This window comes from Lolium perenne, chromosome 3 (assembly GCF_019359855.2).
Source record: "Lolium perenne isolate Kyuss_39 chromosome 3, Kyuss_2.0, whole genome shotgun sequence".
In the NCBI taxonomy this organism is placed as follows: domain Eukaryota; kingdom Viridiplantae; phylum Streptophyta; class Magnoliopsida; order Poales; family Poaceae; genus Lolium; species Lolium perenne.
Window position 1 is genome coordinate 83,626,343 of NC_067246.2, and position 18,704 is coordinate 83,645,046.

The 18,704-nt window shown below is 42.1% G+C and overlaps 1 protein-coding gene across 1 annotated transcript; it reads right to left on the reverse strand.

Annotated features, from left to right (window-relative positions):
• Positions 1–10,171: 10,171 nt before the first annotated feature.
• On the reverse strand, positions 10,172–12,726 carry LOC127339433 (protein FAR1-RELATED SEQUENCE 7-like). Its single transcript, XM_051365291.2, has 6 exons — positions 12,559–12,726; positions 12,399–12,467; positions 12,303–12,314; positions 11,849–12,081; positions 11,262–11,538; positions 10,172–11,173 (listed from the first exon to the last, which is right to left on the reverse strand). The coding sequence occupies exons 1-6, from the start codon at positions 12,724–12,726 to the stop codon at positions 10,172–10,174; spliced, it is 1,761 nt and encodes a 586-aa protein (XP_051221251.2).
• Positions 12,727–18,704: the final 5,978 nt, after the last annotated feature.

Below are 18,704 nucleotides of genomic sequence, written 5' to 3' on the forward strand. Positions count from 1 at the left end.
TTTTACTGAAATAGGCGTTACCGTACGTGCGCCAGGAAAAGCGGAGGACGTGTGTCCACTACTTGCACGACGTGTCAACGTAGTCGAAGCAATGGACCCACAGGGCAGAAAAATCACGACTATTCGAGGAGGATGAAGTAAATTTGATTAAGGGAAGTATGTCGACAAGAAAAACGGCGACAGAAAGAATTATTCAATACCTCGGGAACCTTTGGTCAAATACAAGTTTTTGCCCAAATGCTCGGGGGCTACTTCAGAAAAAAGTAAATTTTCGAGTATGATAAATATAGAAATTGCGGGAGCCTACAACCAAGCACAAGTCCTTGGCTGTAGCCTCGGGGGCTACTCCCATCGGGAGCGCTGTTCGCGCACCCGAGAGATAAAAAAAGAGAGAAGAAGAAAGAGATCATATTGGGAAGTAATGAAAATATAGCGACAAGGTGGACTAAAATGTTGAGCCTACAACCAAGCACAAGTTCTTGGTTGTAGCCTCGAAACTACTCCCATCGGGAACGCTGTTCGCGTGCCCGATGAAATTAACAAAAATAGAAAAACAAGAGAGTATATTTCGAGTTATAATTAACTCTACATATACTCCCATCGGGAGAACAATATAAGTCATATATGACTCGATAAAATGTGCCATTCCAACAGCCGGAAAAGCACTCGACAATATATTCTCAGAACGCCGAAGTTGCGATCAATTTCTGAATGCCGCAAATTTGCGAAGGTAAGACCCCAGATCCGTTCTGCTGGGCGTGGCATCGCCAAAGACTGCGCTCTGCTACTTTTATCCGTATCAGCAGATACGAAGAAAAATCCTAACGGACGCGTTAGGTACCCGATAAATTTGACTGGGACTCGACAGAATGGTAAGACCTTAAGCGGCACCTGTCGACGTTTACACCAGTATCCCGAGATCATGTCCGGGGACGTGATTTTGAAGTAGGTTTTTGCGGATTGCCACTAGAGCAGTTAACTAGTACCTGATCCGTCAGATGAACTAGCCCCAATTACCAGTATCCCTGTACAATATAGAATTTTATGTGAAGAAATATAAAAGGTTAAAGCTTTCGAGTAAAAATAAACAATGGAGATTTTCCCTGACTCTACGATTCAAGCAAAATCTCGGGGGCTACTGACATAGGCATCCCAAATGGGCCTGCCGAAGATGGTACCCGGGGTTTACTGGAAGCCCAATACCCGAAGAATAAGAAGATTCGGGAGCCCAAGATTTACTAAGGAAAGATAGAGTTGTAATAGGAAGTGTTGTTTGTAATCTGGCGGGATGAGTTAGAAACCGTCCCGGACTCTGTAAACTTGTATAGCACGAATCCCTCGGCTTCACCTCATATATAAGGGGGAGTCGAGGGACAAAGAATCAATCGAATCATTGTCTGCAAACCCTAGTTTTCACAATCGTCGAGTACTTTTCGGCTGAAACCTTCGAGATCTACTTACCCTCTACTTCTAACTAAACCCTAGCCTACAATCCATAGGCATTGACAAGTTAATCCCTTGTCACCCGTCATCCGTCCCCGTGCCTACAGTATTTTAATCCTGCTGTTTACTAAAATCACTACTGCTGTCTCTGTTACTCTGCTGCTGTTATTTCACTACTGCTACTGCTATAAACCTGTTACTACTGATAAACCCTTGCGAGCAAGTCTGTTTCCAGGTGCAACTGAATTGACAACTCCGTTGTTAAGGCTTCCAAGTGTTCTTTGTCTCCCCTTGTGTCGAATCAATAAATTGGGTTTTACTTCCCTCGAAGACTGTTGCGATCCCCTATACTTGTGGGTCATCAAGACTATTTTCTGGCGCCGTTGCCGGGGAGCATAGCTTTATTTGGAAGTTCACTTGGATTAATATTGTTCGCTGCAAATTCTCCATCATGGGTAAACCTCGCAATACTAAGATCGCCATATTACCATCCACTACAAGAAAAGGTACAATTCTGAATACCTCTGCTGCTCTTGATTCACCATCTGTGATTGATAAACTTGTTTCACCGCCACATGCTTCGCATGCGGGTACATCTGCTGAATCTGAACACTCTCATAATATTGATAATGTTTCTGCTGTGCTTGATGATAGTGGTTCATTGGGATCTTTTCTAGATGCTACAATTGCTAGGTCTAGACAAATTGAAAATACTGAAACTCCTAATGCTACTACACCTGTTAGTTCACCTGAACTTGGTTATTTTAGTGATGATCCTGAGGAAGATTATGTGGAGCTTAATGATGATTTATTGAAAAATGCAATGCTACTACTGATGCAAGAAAAATTAAAAAGTTGCTTGCAGAACATGCTGTTAGATATAAACTATCTCCGGATCCTAAGTTTGCCACATCTCCTATAAACATTAGGGATAAAGATTATGATTTTTCTCTTGATCTATCTCATATAGCTATTGTTGAGAAAACACCCTTTTGTGGTACTGAAAAAGAAAGTGCTGTTGAACACATGACTGAGCTATCTACTCTTAGTAGCTTGTTTTCTGATGATGTTAAGATGCGTACTTACTTTGTTGCTAAAATATTTCCATTCTCATTAAAGGATGACGCTAAAACTTGGTATAATAATTTGCCACCTAATTCTATTAAAAGTCCGAAAGAATTGCTTGATGTTTTCTTCCGCAAATACTTTCCTGCTAGTGCTCAACATATTGCTTTGCAGAGAATTTATAATTTTAATCAGGAAGATGAAGAGAAATTGCCTGAGGCTTGGTCGAGATTCTGCTCTCTTATTAGAGCTCGACCTGAGCATGATTTGGAAAAGCATGATTTACTTGATATATTTTATAGTGGACTAACCATTGAGTCTAGGGCATACCTGGATAGTTGTGCTGGTTGTGTTTTCAGGAAAAGAACTCCAGGACGTATTTGAAGAATTATTGGCTAAAATAAGCCGGAATCATGATGATTGGACTACGCCTGAACCGACTCCAACTCCAATATTGAAGAAGAGGGGTTTAATTAAATTGAATGATGAAGATATGAGGGAAGCCAAGAAGTCTCTCAAGGAGAAAGGTATTAAATCTGAAGATGTGAAGAATCTACCTCCCATTGAAGATATATGTGAGATAATTCCCCCTTCATCCATGATTGAGGTAAACTCCCTTCAACGCTTTACTAGGGAAGATATTCCGTATTCGAAACCTCCTGCACAATGCTTAGATGAGTTTGATAATTATATTGTTAAGCAAGAAAATTTTAATATGAGAGTAGAGAATCATTTAATGGAAAATTCTCAAGCTATTAGTGAATTGCATGATATTGTGGAGAGAACCTCCAATGATGTTAAGATGCTTGTTAAACATTTTCAAATGATTCAAACTCAAATTGATCAACTCAGTAAAGTGCAAAATGACTTGTTAGGGAATAATTCTAAAGAGAAACATGCTTATGAAGTAACAACTAGAGGTGGTGTCTCTACCCAGGATCCTCTATATCCTGAAGGGCATCCCAAAAGAGTTGAACAAGATTCTCAACGCATTGAACCTAGTGCTCATTCTAGGAAGAAAAAGAAGAAGAAGAAACATAAAAATGTTGTAGAATCCTCTGAACCTGTTAATGATCCTAATAGTATTTCTATTTCTGATGCTGAAACTGAAAGTGGTAATGAACATGATAATGATAATGATAATGATAAGAATGATACTCCTGATAAAGAAGAGGTTGAAGAAGAACCTGAAAAGCATGCTAAAAATAAAAAGTACACTAAAGAAGATTTTATTGCTGAGAAACATGGTAATGAAAGAGAACCTTGGGTGCAAAAGAAAATGCCTTTTCCTGCTAAGAAACTAAAATCAAAGGAAGAAGAACACTATAATAAATTTTGCGATTGGATGAAACCTTTATTCTTGCAAATCCCTTTGACTGATGCTATTAAATTGCCTCCTTATTCAAAGTATATGAAAGATATTGTTACTAACAAAAGGAAAATCCCCAATGAGGAAATTTCCACTATGCTTGCTAATTACTCTTTCAATGGTAAAGTGCCAAAGAAGTTGGGCGACCCAGGTATACCTACTATTCCTTGTTCTATTAAGAATAATTATGTTAAAACTGCTCTATGTGACTTGGGAGCCGGTGTTAGTGTTATGCCTTTTTCTCTTTATAAGAGACTTTACTTAGATAAGTTGATACCTACTGATATATCTTTGCAAATGGCTGATAAATCTACTGCTATTCCTGTTGGTATATGTGAGAATGTTCCTGTTCAAGTTACTACTAACTGCTTGATATTAACTGATTTTGTTGTGTTGGAAATGCCGGAAGATGATAATATGTCTATTATTCTTGGGAGACCTTTTCTTAACACCGCAGGGGCTGTTATTGATTGCAATAAAGGAAAGGTTACTTTCAATGTTGATGATAGGGAGCATACCGTTTATTTCCCCAAGAAGATTGAGAAAGCGTGTGGAGTTAATACTATTTCTAATGTGAGAACTATCAAAGTGGGAACTATTGATTGTCCTATATATGAGCCTAAGGAAGAATATCAAACTCTCGTGATTGAATCCATATCAATACAATTCAAGGTAACATGATTGATTTGAGGTTTATTTCTTCTTATGCTATGTAAAATTTATTTGGTGGCAAGACTTGATCAACCTTGTTAACAAATACTTTTTGTATGCATAGAGAGGGTAAACAACATCTCTTTCTTCCTCCACTTGCTCTAGTTGCTGTAGCACTTTTAATTTGCAAAGTTCTTTAGTTATTTGAAGATTTCGAAATTTTTCCTGGCCAGTAATAATAAACTAAATACCCAGAAATGTGCGTTTTTCAAAGTTTTCAAAAATTCACAAAAATTATACCGTTGGTCCTATTTTTCGACGAGGCACCTGGGAACACCAGAGGATGACCTGTGGGGCACCAGAGGGCACCAGACCACAGGCCGGCGCGGCCAAGGAGGTGGCCGCGCCACCATGTGGTGTGGGTCCCCCTCTGCCCCACTTTGCCATCTCTTTCTCCCAGCACCGTCTCTCTCCCGAAAAAACTCGTACCAAGTTCCTCTCTCTCGCGTTTTTGCTTCAGAACTCCGGATTTTTCGATCTCTTTGCTCAGCCCAAATTTCTGTCTGAAATTTGGCACATTTGCTCTTCGGTATGTGACTCCTCCACCCATCCGAGTAGAATTTCGTTTGGTTGAGTACATCTTGAATATTTTGCTGCTGTAGGTAACATGTTTAGTGAGCTTGCATGCTTGTTCTAAGTGGTAGAAACTAGTTTTGATGCATGATTAGTACTCTAGCAAGTTCCTATGGTAGTTTCCCTCAATTATATGTCACCAAATCAAAAAATTTATGTCATTTGTTGAAAATTTCAGAGAAGCTATGAAGAAGTTTAGCTTTGGAGAGTTGTTCAAGAAGGGGACAACCAGCACCGGGAGGCCTTCTAGGGCTGCCACCCGGATTAGGCAATCATATAATGAAGATATCCTCGCGCCTAGCTTCGCGCCTGAAGAGGACAACGGTCCTCCTAATGCTTCTACTTTTCCATGTTATGATTTTCTAAGGAATGCAGGGATACTGGAGGATTTCTTAACCCTTGTCAACAGGGCAGGGTTAACCACTTATATGGGCGATGAAAGGGAGAAATACTACTTGCTCACCAAAATCTTCGTCGAGAGTTTCCAGTTCGACAACAAACACTATGAGCCAACAGTTGCGTTCAGGATTTATGGTAATACTGTAACTATGCCATTGAAGGATTTTTGTTGTGCCTTGGATATTGCCCCTGTAGGTACAGCAAGTAGGATTGATGACAACCCCCGGGACTTGCTGGAGCTCTACCGTGGGATCACCGACGATGATTGTCGCACCATTCAGCGGGGCAAGATAAGGAACATTCAACTCCCCGCCATTAAATATTTTGCATACTACATTGCTACTAGCATTCTTGGTAGGGAGAACACTAGTAATATCTCTAGCTACCATCTTGCTTTCCTGAATATTGCACTTACTGGTCAAACCTCCTATCACCTTGGTGCTCTTATTGCTCGCCGCCTGACTACCAGGGGGCCTATTTTTGGAGGAACCATTGCACTGCGCGTTTTAACATATCTTAATCTTCCTATTGATCCTAATGATGTGCCATTGGCCCCTAGGAGACTTGATATTACTGCTATGAAGAGTCATCATTTTGTTACTACTGACTCTACTTTAGATAGTATGGTGTATAGAATGTTGTTTTCTGACGGGGAGGAGAAGGAAATCCCTCTTCCCCAACCTAGTTTGTTGAGTATTGACAGGCAGTCATGGTCGTGCACTAAGGAGGAGGTGGATGAACATTTGAAGATAAGAGACTTCCACCAGCAACATGACTCCGAGGACGTCGGGACCTCTTACGACCACACCGTCACATATCCGGGTGCTTCTTCTAGCACATACCCGGAATACGACCCATCTTCATATTACGGAGACACTACTTCATGGGATCGATGGGATTGAACTCCACTTAGGCCAAAAGCCTAAGCTTGGGGGGAGGTATACCGGCATCACTCATTCTTTGCATATTATGGTTGCTGGATACTCGCACATACTTGTTTTGTTCGTTTGAGTGGTTTTCTAATGAGAGGAAGATGATATTTGGGGAAATGCTGCCTGAAAACAGATTCTGGAACGTTACTGTAAAAATCGTCAAAAATAGCCAGAGCGTCATTTTGAGCTGCAAATTTTTGTGTAGGTTCCCCAGGTTGTTATCTAACTTTCATTAGTTGAACACTTTTCGATCTGAGCAACGTAAGATTTTTGTTAAAATCGATTTCTGTACTGCTGTCAGGTTTTGGCAGATTTCTGCCATTTCGTTTTTCTGTGTTTCTTTTAGTTTGCTATTTCTTGATTTCGCTTTGTTTCCTTCCCAAAACACAAAAAGACCAAAAATATTTCTGTTATTTCTCTTCACCATTTGTTTGCTTTAGTTTCTTGCATTTGTTTCACTTTATTTGCTATTGCTAGTTTGCTATAAGAAAACCCAAAAAGATTTTGCTTTGTTTGTTTGTTTCCTCTTGTTCTTATTTGCAATTTGAAAACACCAAACATATTTGCTGTTCTTCTCTGGTTTGTAAAGTTCTTTATGAGTTCAATGGTCTTCGGTGGCTGGAGCGTGGTTTTCATTTCATATTATCCAAGCTGCACAAGTGAAAAGGCAATAATGACGATCTACGACAATCTGATTGTGGTGAGAGGCTGGTATGAACTCTATTTGTTTTCATTTTTGTACATATGCTCATCCATGTGAGCATGCTTAGTTGGTTCATGTGAGGTATATGTTATTTGAGAAAGTCTAGTAGTTCATGATCTCTCATGTTTAGCTCCAATTTATTAATATGAGTAGCATGTCATGTATGTTTGTTTGCATTGTTTTATTCATAAGTAAGTATGGCATTGTGGTATCCTCCTCTGAATAATTCATTTATATCGACTTGGCACATGCTCACGCATGCATATGACTGAACAAAAAGTCAATTAAGCCTCGATGATTTATATTGCTTCAGAGTTCTTGTATCACTTTTATGCCTCCGTTAATTTATTTTGCCGCAAGCATGATTATGACAGTTACTGCTCTCTTGATTTGTCGCTCCCTAGTCTATTGCTAGCCTTCACTTGTACTGAGCGGGAACGCTGCTCGTACTTCCAAACACATGAAAACCAAGTTATTCCAGAGTGTCCACCATAAATACCTATGCATGGCATTTCAAACCAATCCAAGTAAATTCTCATGCGCTACCTTTAAAACCTTCAAAATGCTTCTCAATTTGAGTTTATGTTTCATAGCTCATGAGGAAGTATGTGGTGTTTAGCTTTCAACCTTGTCATTTACTTTTGACGGACTCTCATATGGACTAGTGGCACATCCGCTTATCCAATAATTTTGCAAAAAGAGCTGGCAATGGGATTCCCAGTCCCGAATTAATTAACTTAAATAGACACTCCTCCATGGTTTGTGATTGTTGGACGGCACCCGAGGACTCGGTTAGCCATGGCTTGTGTAAGCAAAGGTTGGGGGGAGTGTCATCATCATAATAAAACTAAATAAAAAGGCACTCCTTCATGGTATGAGATTGTTGGCAGGCACCCGAGGATTCAGTTAGCCATGGTTTGTGAAAGAAAGGTTGGAAGGAGTGCCAAATAAATATGCAATAATTCATGGGAGCCGCTCTTGAAAGTCCGGTTGGCGAGGTAGTTAGTGTACCCATTACCATTCGTTGACAACAACAAACACCTCTCAAAATAATTTTACTCCTGTCTTTATAAAAATGAAAAGCTCTAGCGCATGTTAATCCCTGCTTCCCTCTGCGAAGGGTCAATCTTTTACTTTTATGTTGTGTCTCCATTATTTCTTTGAGCACTATCTTGAGAGCACAACTGTCATTCTTAGTACAATATGCTTGTCTCAAAATATGATTGATTGTGGTATAACTTTGATGCATTTATCTTTTGACAATCACTACTTCTAGTCTTTCTATGAACTCCAGAGGTGCCCGGGCGAGATACCACTTTATCATGCTCTCTTATGAACATTACAATTTTGCTTATACACATGATTCATGATGCTTCTTATTAATTGTTGGTACCTCTCCATGATTGACATAGCTGTTAGATGATCTTATTTACATGTATCTCATTATGAACTGCTCGAGTATTAGCCATAGCATGAGAATATATACATCATATGAGCAAATGTGTTCGTGAAAGTTCTTTTATCGCTCAGTTGTTAACTGAATTGCTTGAGGACAAGCAATAAGCTAAGCTTGGGGGGAGTTGATACGTCCAAAACGTATCTACTTTCCCGAACACTTTTGCTATTGTTTTGCCTCTAATTTGTGTGTTTTGGATGCAACTAACACGGACTAACGCTGTTTTCAGCAGAACTGCTCTGGTGTCTCGTTTTTGTGCAGAAATCCAACTTTCGGGAAAAACCTCGGAATTTATGCAGAAGGCCCTATTTTCCCAGGAAACTAACGGAGCCAGAAGGGCAATTGAAGTGGAGGCCCGAGGGCCCCACACCATAGGGCGGCGCGGCCCAGGGGGGCCCGCGCGGCCCTGTGGTGTGGCCCCCTCGGCCGGCCTCCAACGCCCTCCTTCGGACTATTTATCGGCCTCGACCTAAAAACGCACGGAGAGAAGTCGAAGTCGCCAGAAACCCTCCAGAACGCCGCCACATCGCGAAACTCCGTCGCGGGAGCCAGAAGTCTCCGTTCTGGCACTCCACCGGGACGGGGAATTGGAGGAGATCATCGCCGCCATCACCGCCAACGCCTCTATATCAACCAGCCATGTTTCCCCCATCCATGTGTGAGTAATTCCCCCGCTGTAGGCCGAAGGGGATGGTAGGGATTGGATGAGATTGGTCATGTAATAGCATAAGATTGTTAGGGCATAGTGCCTAGTGTCCGTAGTTGGTACTTTGATGATATTGTTGCAACTTGTTATGCTTAATGCTTGTCACTAGGGCCCGAGTGCCATGATCCCAGATCTGAACATGTTATTGTTTCATCATGATATTCATTGTTTATGGTCTTACCTATAAGTTGTATACACATGTCGCTGTCCGGAACCAATGGCCCCGAAGTGACAAGAATTGGGACAACCGGAGGGAATGGTAGCGATGTGAGGATCACATGTGTTCACGGAGTGTTAATGCTTTGCTCCGGTACTCTATTAAAAGGAGTACCTTAATATCCAGTAGTTTCCCTTGAGGCCCGGCTGCCACCGGCTGGTAGGACAAAAGATGTTGTGCAAGTTTCTCATTGCGAGCACGCACGACTATATATGGAACACATGCCTATTGATTGCTTTGTACTTGGACACCGTTTTATTATTATCTGCAAATGCCCTGCTATGATTGTTACATGAGTTTCTCTCATCCATGCAATGCCCGTCATCCGTCCCCGTGCCTACAGTATTTTAATCCTGCTGTTTACTAAAATCACTACTGCTGTCTCTGTTACTCTGCTGCTGTTATTTCACTACTGCTACTGCTATAAACCTATTACTACTGATAAACCCTTGCGAGCAAGTCTGTTTCCAGGTGCAACTGAATTGACAACTCCGTTGTTAAGGCTTCCAAGTGTTCTTTGTCTCCCCTTGTGTCGAATCAATAAATTGGGTTTTACTTCCCTCGAAGACTGTTGCGATCCCCTATACTTGTGGGTCATCACAATGCTGCATCAAAAGCTTCTGCTCCAATTTGGGTAAGCTCGCTATGCTTTCTCCGCTCAGCTACCCCTTCCCATCCCCATCCGTACAAATCACTCTCGCGTCTCGAGGGCAAACCATACCTTGCATCCTTCGAGAACCTTCGGAGAACACAACAGTTCGGAATTTCAGAGCACCCCACAAAATGCAAAACAAACAAGATGTGCTTGCAAGGTAGCCCTTTCCGATACATCCTTCGGCAGCTGCACGTTATTGTTTCCTCTTTGCTTTCAGGTCTGTACTCCACTGAAAACAAATACTTACGGTTATTCATCCATGACACAACGAAGGTTGTTAACCCACCAGCACATCCAAGTTGATCTACAATCTCTAGGCCCCCAATCTTTTTCAGCTCCCCTTGAACGAGGTAGAAGTTTGTAGCAGTGAATTTACGGGCAGCAGACATCTCTATATCCTTGTACCTGGTAACTGCAACCGGTACTGTCTGAGAGTCTATGGTGTCCTGGCGGGCCTCTTCCTCCCGGACACGGCTACTGTTATTCTCGTAGCGCACAACCATATCCACCATTGTCAGTCCAAAGTCAAGGTGGGTGTGTAGGGTGGAGTTCAAACTCTCGCTCCTCTGGTTGCTTTTCATTCCGAGGAAATATCCATTCGCTAGATACGCGGCTGACCACAACTTCTTCCTCCTATACATCCTCTTCATCCATTCTTTGGTTAATTCCGTCTGGTGCTTCTCGACGAATGCCCTCCATCTCTCCTCGAATACTTGTTCTGAAGTGGTGTAGTACAGCAGCGACCGGAATTCATTGTGAGCCAGGGAGTCAATGTGCTTCTTCATGTTCTTCTCAATATGCCACGTACAAACACGGTACCACACGCCTGGAAAGACTTTACCAACAGCGGCGATCATTGCAGCGTCCCCATCGATGATGATCCCTTTAGGCTTTTGATACATGGCTTTCAGGAATGTTTCTAACAACCACTTGTATGTTACTTCCTTTTCGTCCGAGACAATGGCGCATGCAAAAACAGTAGTCTGGCGGTGATTGTTTATTCCCACAAAAGGTATGAACGGCATAGCATACCGATTTGTTTTGTACGTCTTTGTCAAACACCAGCACGTCACCGAAGTCGGCATAGTCCTGCCGAGACTGAGAATCACACCAGAACAGGTGTAACAATTTTCCACCTTTACCAAGCTTGTAATCAAAAAAGAATTCAGGATCATCTCGCTTCCTCTTCTCCATAATGCCAATGGTTGTGTTGGCGTCACCCTTTGCAAGCATCTTCCTCTTTTCACGGCAAGACATGTTGTAAAGATCCTTTCTTACAAATCCTACCATGCTGTATTTTCCATTGTCACTGATAAATGTCCTCATAATGTTGAATAATCTCATCCCAGCAGCTCCGGTGACATGATCCTAGATTTACGATGAGCCTTGATCTTTCTATGAGACCTCATAAAAGCGATTTGATCAGCTGTAGCAGGCTTATGGTTGTGATTGTCGTCAAATCTCAGAACAGTCCAAACACCCTTTTTCTGTTATACGACACCTTGAAATGGGCACCACGATTGCGGCGAGACTCAGGACGGTGCCTATACGTTCGGTTTTCCATTTCTAAGTACTTGCTTTCACGTTGCCCAGCCCTGGAGCAAAGAAACCGCCTATACCGAATGGTGGGTGTTCCTAATTCATCAAGGCGTTCCTTTTTCTTCTCGCGTCGAATGCTAAAACCATGTTCTTTGGCATACTTGTTGTAGAAATAATAGGCAGCCTCTTCGGAAACAAAGATCATGGCCCTTACAGCCTCATACTTTCGCTGTCTGCTCATTTCATCATCAATATCATATGGATCCTTATTATCTTCCTGCTTAGTATGGTCCAACTGGGAACTTCCTGTCACCTAAACAAATATGACAAACATGGCGTTATTGTTACAGACACTTTGATTTGTTCTATTATGCATTGCAATGCATCAAAATAAAATCTTACTTCGCTTTTGCATTCAGATTTTGACAGCTGTGAAACCCCCCCTTCTAATGATTTATTTGCTCAGGAATATCCTCTTCATAAGCAAAGTCTTCCAAATCAGAATCCCCATAGTAGGTAAGCTCACTTGTTTACGATTACAACAACCTGCGCAATTTGTAGGAAAATAGCAAATTACATGTATATTCATCTTCACCTGGAAGAAGGCAAGTAAGATAAAAGAAAACATACATCACTCGTATTTTCAGAAGTGGGTTCATCATCTGTCTCTCTTATGCTGTCTTCATCATCGATGTCCATCTACAAAATTTGCAACAAGGAGGCAAAATTCAAGGACAAAATATTCCCATGCACACTGTACTGATAAAATATGAAAATGTGAGTGACTCACATTATCAGACTCAGATACAGGATCACCAAAAATGCTATCATCATCATCAGACGAAGGTACTTCATATTCATCTTCTGAAGATGAAATATCAAAAGCCTCCCATCTAGAGTCATCAACGTCTATAGTTGCTTTCTCATTGTCAATCCCAGAAGCCATAGAGCCGTCCATCTGTCCAAATAAAACAAACATCACTGGCTTAATCAACATAAAAACTCGGCTTGGAATTCATTGTGAAATGCTGATTATTAACAAAAAATATACAAAAAAATTGGTAAAATTTTGAACAACAAATTAAACCCTAAGCACAAATGCGACAATACATCATATAAAGTATACATGGAATAATAATAGAATAACAGTGTGGCACGGGGGGCTAACCTCTTACGGCGTCGGTGGCAATCTGGGCGGCCACGGGAAGTTGGGCTCAGCGGTGCTCTGCCTTGCAATGGATCGACCTATATGTCGATCGTGGGGAGGCGGAGGGTGGATGACTCAGACGTTTGCCGCTGTATTGTCGTGCGCACCGCGGTGACGGCCAACGATCCACCGGATGTGGGAAGGATAGGAGATCGCCGAGGTAACCAGCCACGCCTGCTACGATTCACCGGGGTATGTGGAAATGGCGGTGCTGAGGGATCGACCGGCTACAACAAGACGGAGGGATCAAAACCCTAGGTATGAATGGCGGCCGTGGGAGGGGAGGGGTGGAGTTGGGCCAAGGTTGGACGCCGGATCCTTGCCGCGATCGGCGGACAAGCAGTATTCACCGGAGCAGATCTAGATCGGAGATCGCCGGGCTGGCGGCTGCGACGAGCTGATCAAGCTACGTGAGAATGGAAACTGACAACCGACGACGATCACCACATCGATCCATCGGACGTATACGCCGACACGTACATACACTGAAATGTACATACACCGAAACGTACATACACCGAAACGTACATACACCGAAACGTACATACACCGAAATGTACATACAGCGTATACCCTTTCAACGAGTACAAGGGTACACCGTATACCCTTTCAACGAGTACACTGGTACAATCGATATGGATCTTCGGGGGCTAACCTAGCCCGACCCGTTAGCGCCGGCGGAAGGAGCACGTGCATAATGGTACGTTTATGCAATTGTTGGTTTGGGGGTCTATGGAAGCAGTCGCCTTTTGTTCCTAGACCTCGCGTGAGATCTGCAGGGTCGACAAACGGATTTCCTGCCTCGTCGAAGTTCTCTGATGTCGCCTCCTGAGGTCGGCTTGTTTCTCCGATTGCATAGATCTGATGATGCTTTATTTTTTGAATTTTGTCGAGATTGGTGACACCGTCGTATAGACTGGTGAAGACCTTTCCGACAGTGGTGGATTTGTCGATGAAGTCGAAACTGTCGACACTGTTAGAATCGCTACTTATATTGGAGTCCGCAGACGACTCGAAGGACATGTCACTGAAGATCTTGGCGAGTTTTTCACTTGCCCTGGTGCTGATGAAGCGTGGCGATGAAGTCTCCTCGTCGCCTGACTCGATTGATGATGTCGAGCTCGAAAAATCGGGATCGATCGCTGAGAATCCCAACGAGATCGGAATTTCGAGACGATACGCTCATTCTTTCTCGACGCGAAAGTGGAACTTTCCAAACGGCATCTCCATGGGCTCCTCCAGATACGCATATGCATCCAAACGGGAGGGCGGGTGAGGAACACAATCGACTAGACCAGTTTCGATCTGTTTACCTCTGTCCATCGCGTTGCTCGAAGTTGATGAAGTCGACGATCTTGAACGTGCCATCGAGATCAGCTCCTTGACACCTCTAATCCCCACAGACGGCGCCAATTGACAAGGGATTAACTTATCAATACCTACGTATTGTAGACTAGGATTTAGTTGGAAGTAGAGGGCAAGTAGATCTCAAAGGTTTCAGCCGAAAAGTACTCGACGATTATGAAAACTAGGGTTGCGCAAACAATGAATCGATTCCTATCTTTGTCCCTCGACTCCCCCTTATATAGGAGGCGGAGCCGAGGGATTCGTAATACACAAGTTTACAGAGTCCGGGAGGATTTCTAATCCGCCCCGTAAGATTACAAGTAGTATTCCTAATACAACTCTAGCTTTCCTTGATAACAACTTGAGCTTCCGAATCTTCTTATTCATCGAGTCGTGGGCCTTAAGCAAACCCCGGGTACTATCTTCGGCAGGCCCATTGGGTATGCCTATGTCAACAGGTATGGTGAGCGGGAAAAATTGCCTTCTTTTCCCAAATACTAGAATTCACACCCACCTATAAAAGAAGGTCTTCTTACTCCTTGCAGCTTTGATGACCCACCTATCTCTCTCCACCATTACTACACGTCTACACCTCATAAATCATCTAGTTCTCCTTTACTAGCCACCAAACAGATTGATTCTTTGAGGAGTGAAGGAGAAGCTATATTTCTACAATCGTAGTACCAATACGATTTGTTACCGCCACTCAAATCCTTTTTGAATCTTACTCCTGGGTTCTTTTGATCCCTAGATGGAAGAGGTCGTCTCGAAGCTAGTTCTTTGCGCAAAGCTTTGTGACCGTCTTTTGGGAGCCTCCAATTTGCTTGTGGATGTGTGTGCCAAACTTTTTGTAAAGGTTTTGGTTACCACCTTGAAGGCTACCGCTATGTGGAGCATGAGGTACCCTCTGTGGTTTGCTCACCGGATAATAGGACGAGGCCTTTGTGGTATTGGTTAGCCTTCGTGTCACCACACCCCTCCAACACAAACGTAGTTCCTCTCAAAAGGAAGGAACTACGGGAATCAATCCTTGTAGCATGAGGTACCCCTTGTGGTTTGCTTACTGGAGAATAGGATGAGGCCTTTGTGGTGTTGGCTGGCCTTCGTGGCACCACAACCCTCCAACTCAAATGTAAGTCCTCTCAAAAGGAAGGAACTACGGGAATCAACACTTGTCTTTTTGAGTGATTCACTCTCGGTTACCTCTATACTTTTATCGCACTTTACCACTTGTATATTGTATCTTATGTGTTTCCTTGTATCTTGTCATATATATAAATTCACATAGTTGCATATCTAGAGAATTTACTTTTTGTATCAAGCCTAAACTGAAAAAGAATTAAAATTTGATTAGCACCTTCACCCCTTTCTAGTGACCCATACGATCCTTTCAATGGGGAGCAAAAACGACCTCAAGAGTTATGTACATTTGGGAAAGGAGACTGCTTAAATAGGTACCTAAAAATCCAACTATTATGTGCAGAAAACGCCATAGGGCCAAAAGTTCTGACCATATCAAACGACTGCCCAAATGTTACCTTAGGCTTAACCTCTGGAACTATTGAAAACCTCGTAGTAACAAAACATAGCTGAAAAACACATTTTCAGATGTAGCATCGAAAGTAAGACAGAACTTTTGGCCCAAGAAACTTTCTTTTCAAAAACACCAATATCTTGAGATTGGAAACTCCGATTAAGGTGAAACCAATTTTGTTGGAAATATAATGACAAGGATACCTTGAAAAAATCTTAGTAACACATATGGGCTATTTTTTCATGAAATTATAGGTGAGAACCTCTTCCAACGAAAACTGAATAAAACTTCAATATTGAATACGCAACAAGTTTTTCGTATGAAATCCATTTTAATGAAATAGAGTTTGTCATGAGAATAACCACAAGCTCTAAGTACCATATGGATAAGGAAACATAACAACCAAGAAATAAGATGACAAGTATGCAAAGGTTTGAGCTCTCTTCGAACAATACGATCAAGTTACTCACTCGAGATTCCTCTTGATAGTACAGCTAACAATCCTACAAAAAAATCTCCCAACTAACACCATGAGACCGGTGAGAGAGAAACCCTAAAAAGAACAAATCTTTTCCTTGCGCATTCCTCTTGATCTTAACGATGAAGATATTTACCACTCCACTTTCTTGATTGTCTTGCTTAGTGAAGTCCGACGAATTGCTCCCACATACTCCACTATGGGAGAGCATCTTCTTCGGCACATCTTCACATATCCAAGATTACCATATGGATGGCAAGATTCAAGCATATGATCTCTTCTAGATGGCTCATCTCTTGAACTTGAACTCGCACTTCATTTCACTTTGTCATGTTGATATGTTTGATATTCTCTTAACTATAGCATTGGTCATCACTTTATCTTCTTTACTTTTTTCTTCTTTCAACTTTAAATCCAACATAATTCCAACATTGGCTTTGGACAAAACCTACAAGTGTAACTCGATGTAAATATTAGTCCATAGAGATTGTCATTAATTATCAAAATCACGCATGGGGGATCCATGCAGGTTCAGGCACCCTCCTTGCTTTTAGGTAAGGGTGGCGACCACACCTTCCTTGTGGGGGGCATCAAGTCTTTACCCTCTCCCAAGAAGCCCCCTCCTCTGGTCTCCTATATAAATCCACCCCTCTCTCATATGCATTGCAACTTCCCTCGAGGCTCTCCTCTCTATCTCTTTCTCCACATCCATGTGCCATAAGGCTGCATCACTCTCACCGATGTTGCAACTCCCTGGACGGTGAATCTCTATGGGATTTCTTAACTGGACGCGTGGATACTGACTGAGAGATCGTCTGTTTGATCTAGAGGAGCAAGAAGGAGATATCCTCGTGGGCGGGAGGATTTTCCTACCTGCGGGGATCGCTCGGTTCAGAGTCATCATCGAGCACTTCCACTTCAATCTTGGTGAGTTAACCTAGATCTAATCTCTTTGTAGCATCTCCATATTTAGATCTTGGTGGTTCGTGCAGGATAGAACTTTTGTTTTCTATGCACATAATCCAACATCGTGGAGGCTCGGTTTGTAGCTCGATTGGAGGCTTAGTGGGCAGGAATCAAAAGGGGCGACGAAGTTGGAGCCACGCCAGGAGGTGTCGAGGTGGGGTGGCCCAACCGACGACTAGGCTACAATTGGGTTCGTGTTTGTGTGCTTTTGAGGGTTTTCGATGGTACAGTACGGTGTGCCACGATATGTCACATGTTATTTTAAGTCGTAAGGGATTGTACCAGTACCACTGCATACAATTTGGACAATGATAGGGGATTGGGGGCTTAAAAGGTCTCTTGTATATACTAGTGAGGATGGATACTCTAGTTTTAACTATAAATGGTAGACAACACGTTGGGCATGTGTAGTTCCTAGCAACAATTTGCTAAGCTAAAATTGGCAGCCATAATTTTATTGCATGTATGGTGCATTTGTTATAGATTCAACATTTTTGCCAAAGTTTAGCTTCCATATTTTAAGCCACACACTTTTGTGGCTAACCACACTTTAGCTTGGCAAATTGTGGCTAGGAAACAAACATACCGTTGTATAGTGTGCGGAAACTCGAAATGGATGTTGAGCTACACATAGGATTTTATTTTCAAACATTTAAAATTAATATTTTAAAATTTCAATAAGAAACGAAACAAAAAATATGAATGTAGCCAACGATGTATTTTACAAACATGTAAAATCTCAATACAAACTACCTTGTATTTTAGGCTATACAAGATCACTATAAAATTTGTTAGATTTTTCAATTTTTATAGTCTAGAATATAAAGTATTTCCTATTGAGTTTTTACACGTTTGTAGTATAATTATTGGCAATCTGTACGATATTTTTCAAAAAAATTAAACTTCAGAACATGATTTTGAATGTTTGAAAATAAGGTATAGCTCGGTTTTTGTTTGTCCACTCGCCTACCGGCATGTTGGGTAATCAAGTATATGCATTGTTTTTTGACGCTGATTTTATCTTCACCTGCATATTTTTTGTGCCAAACCTCAATGCTGCAATACTATTTTTTTTTGTCGTTGATGTTTTTAATTTATGATATTTATCGGATGTCCCCGAAGGGACAATTTATGATACTTATGAATTTCTGCCACTACAACTTGTTCGGTGATTCTGTCAAAAAAAACTTGTTCGGTGATGCTCCCACGTGCGTGACGGAGATGGAGATGGTGGTGGAGCCCAGCGATGGGCAACTGGGACAGGAGTTATACGACATTGTATTGCGTGACGACGCGCTGCCAAACAGTACCGCAAACATCCGAAAAAGAGGAACACTTTCTTTTCCGTTCCGTTCTGGCATGGTATGGCCGATGGAACAGGTGCCACCTCTCGTGCCCAACTGA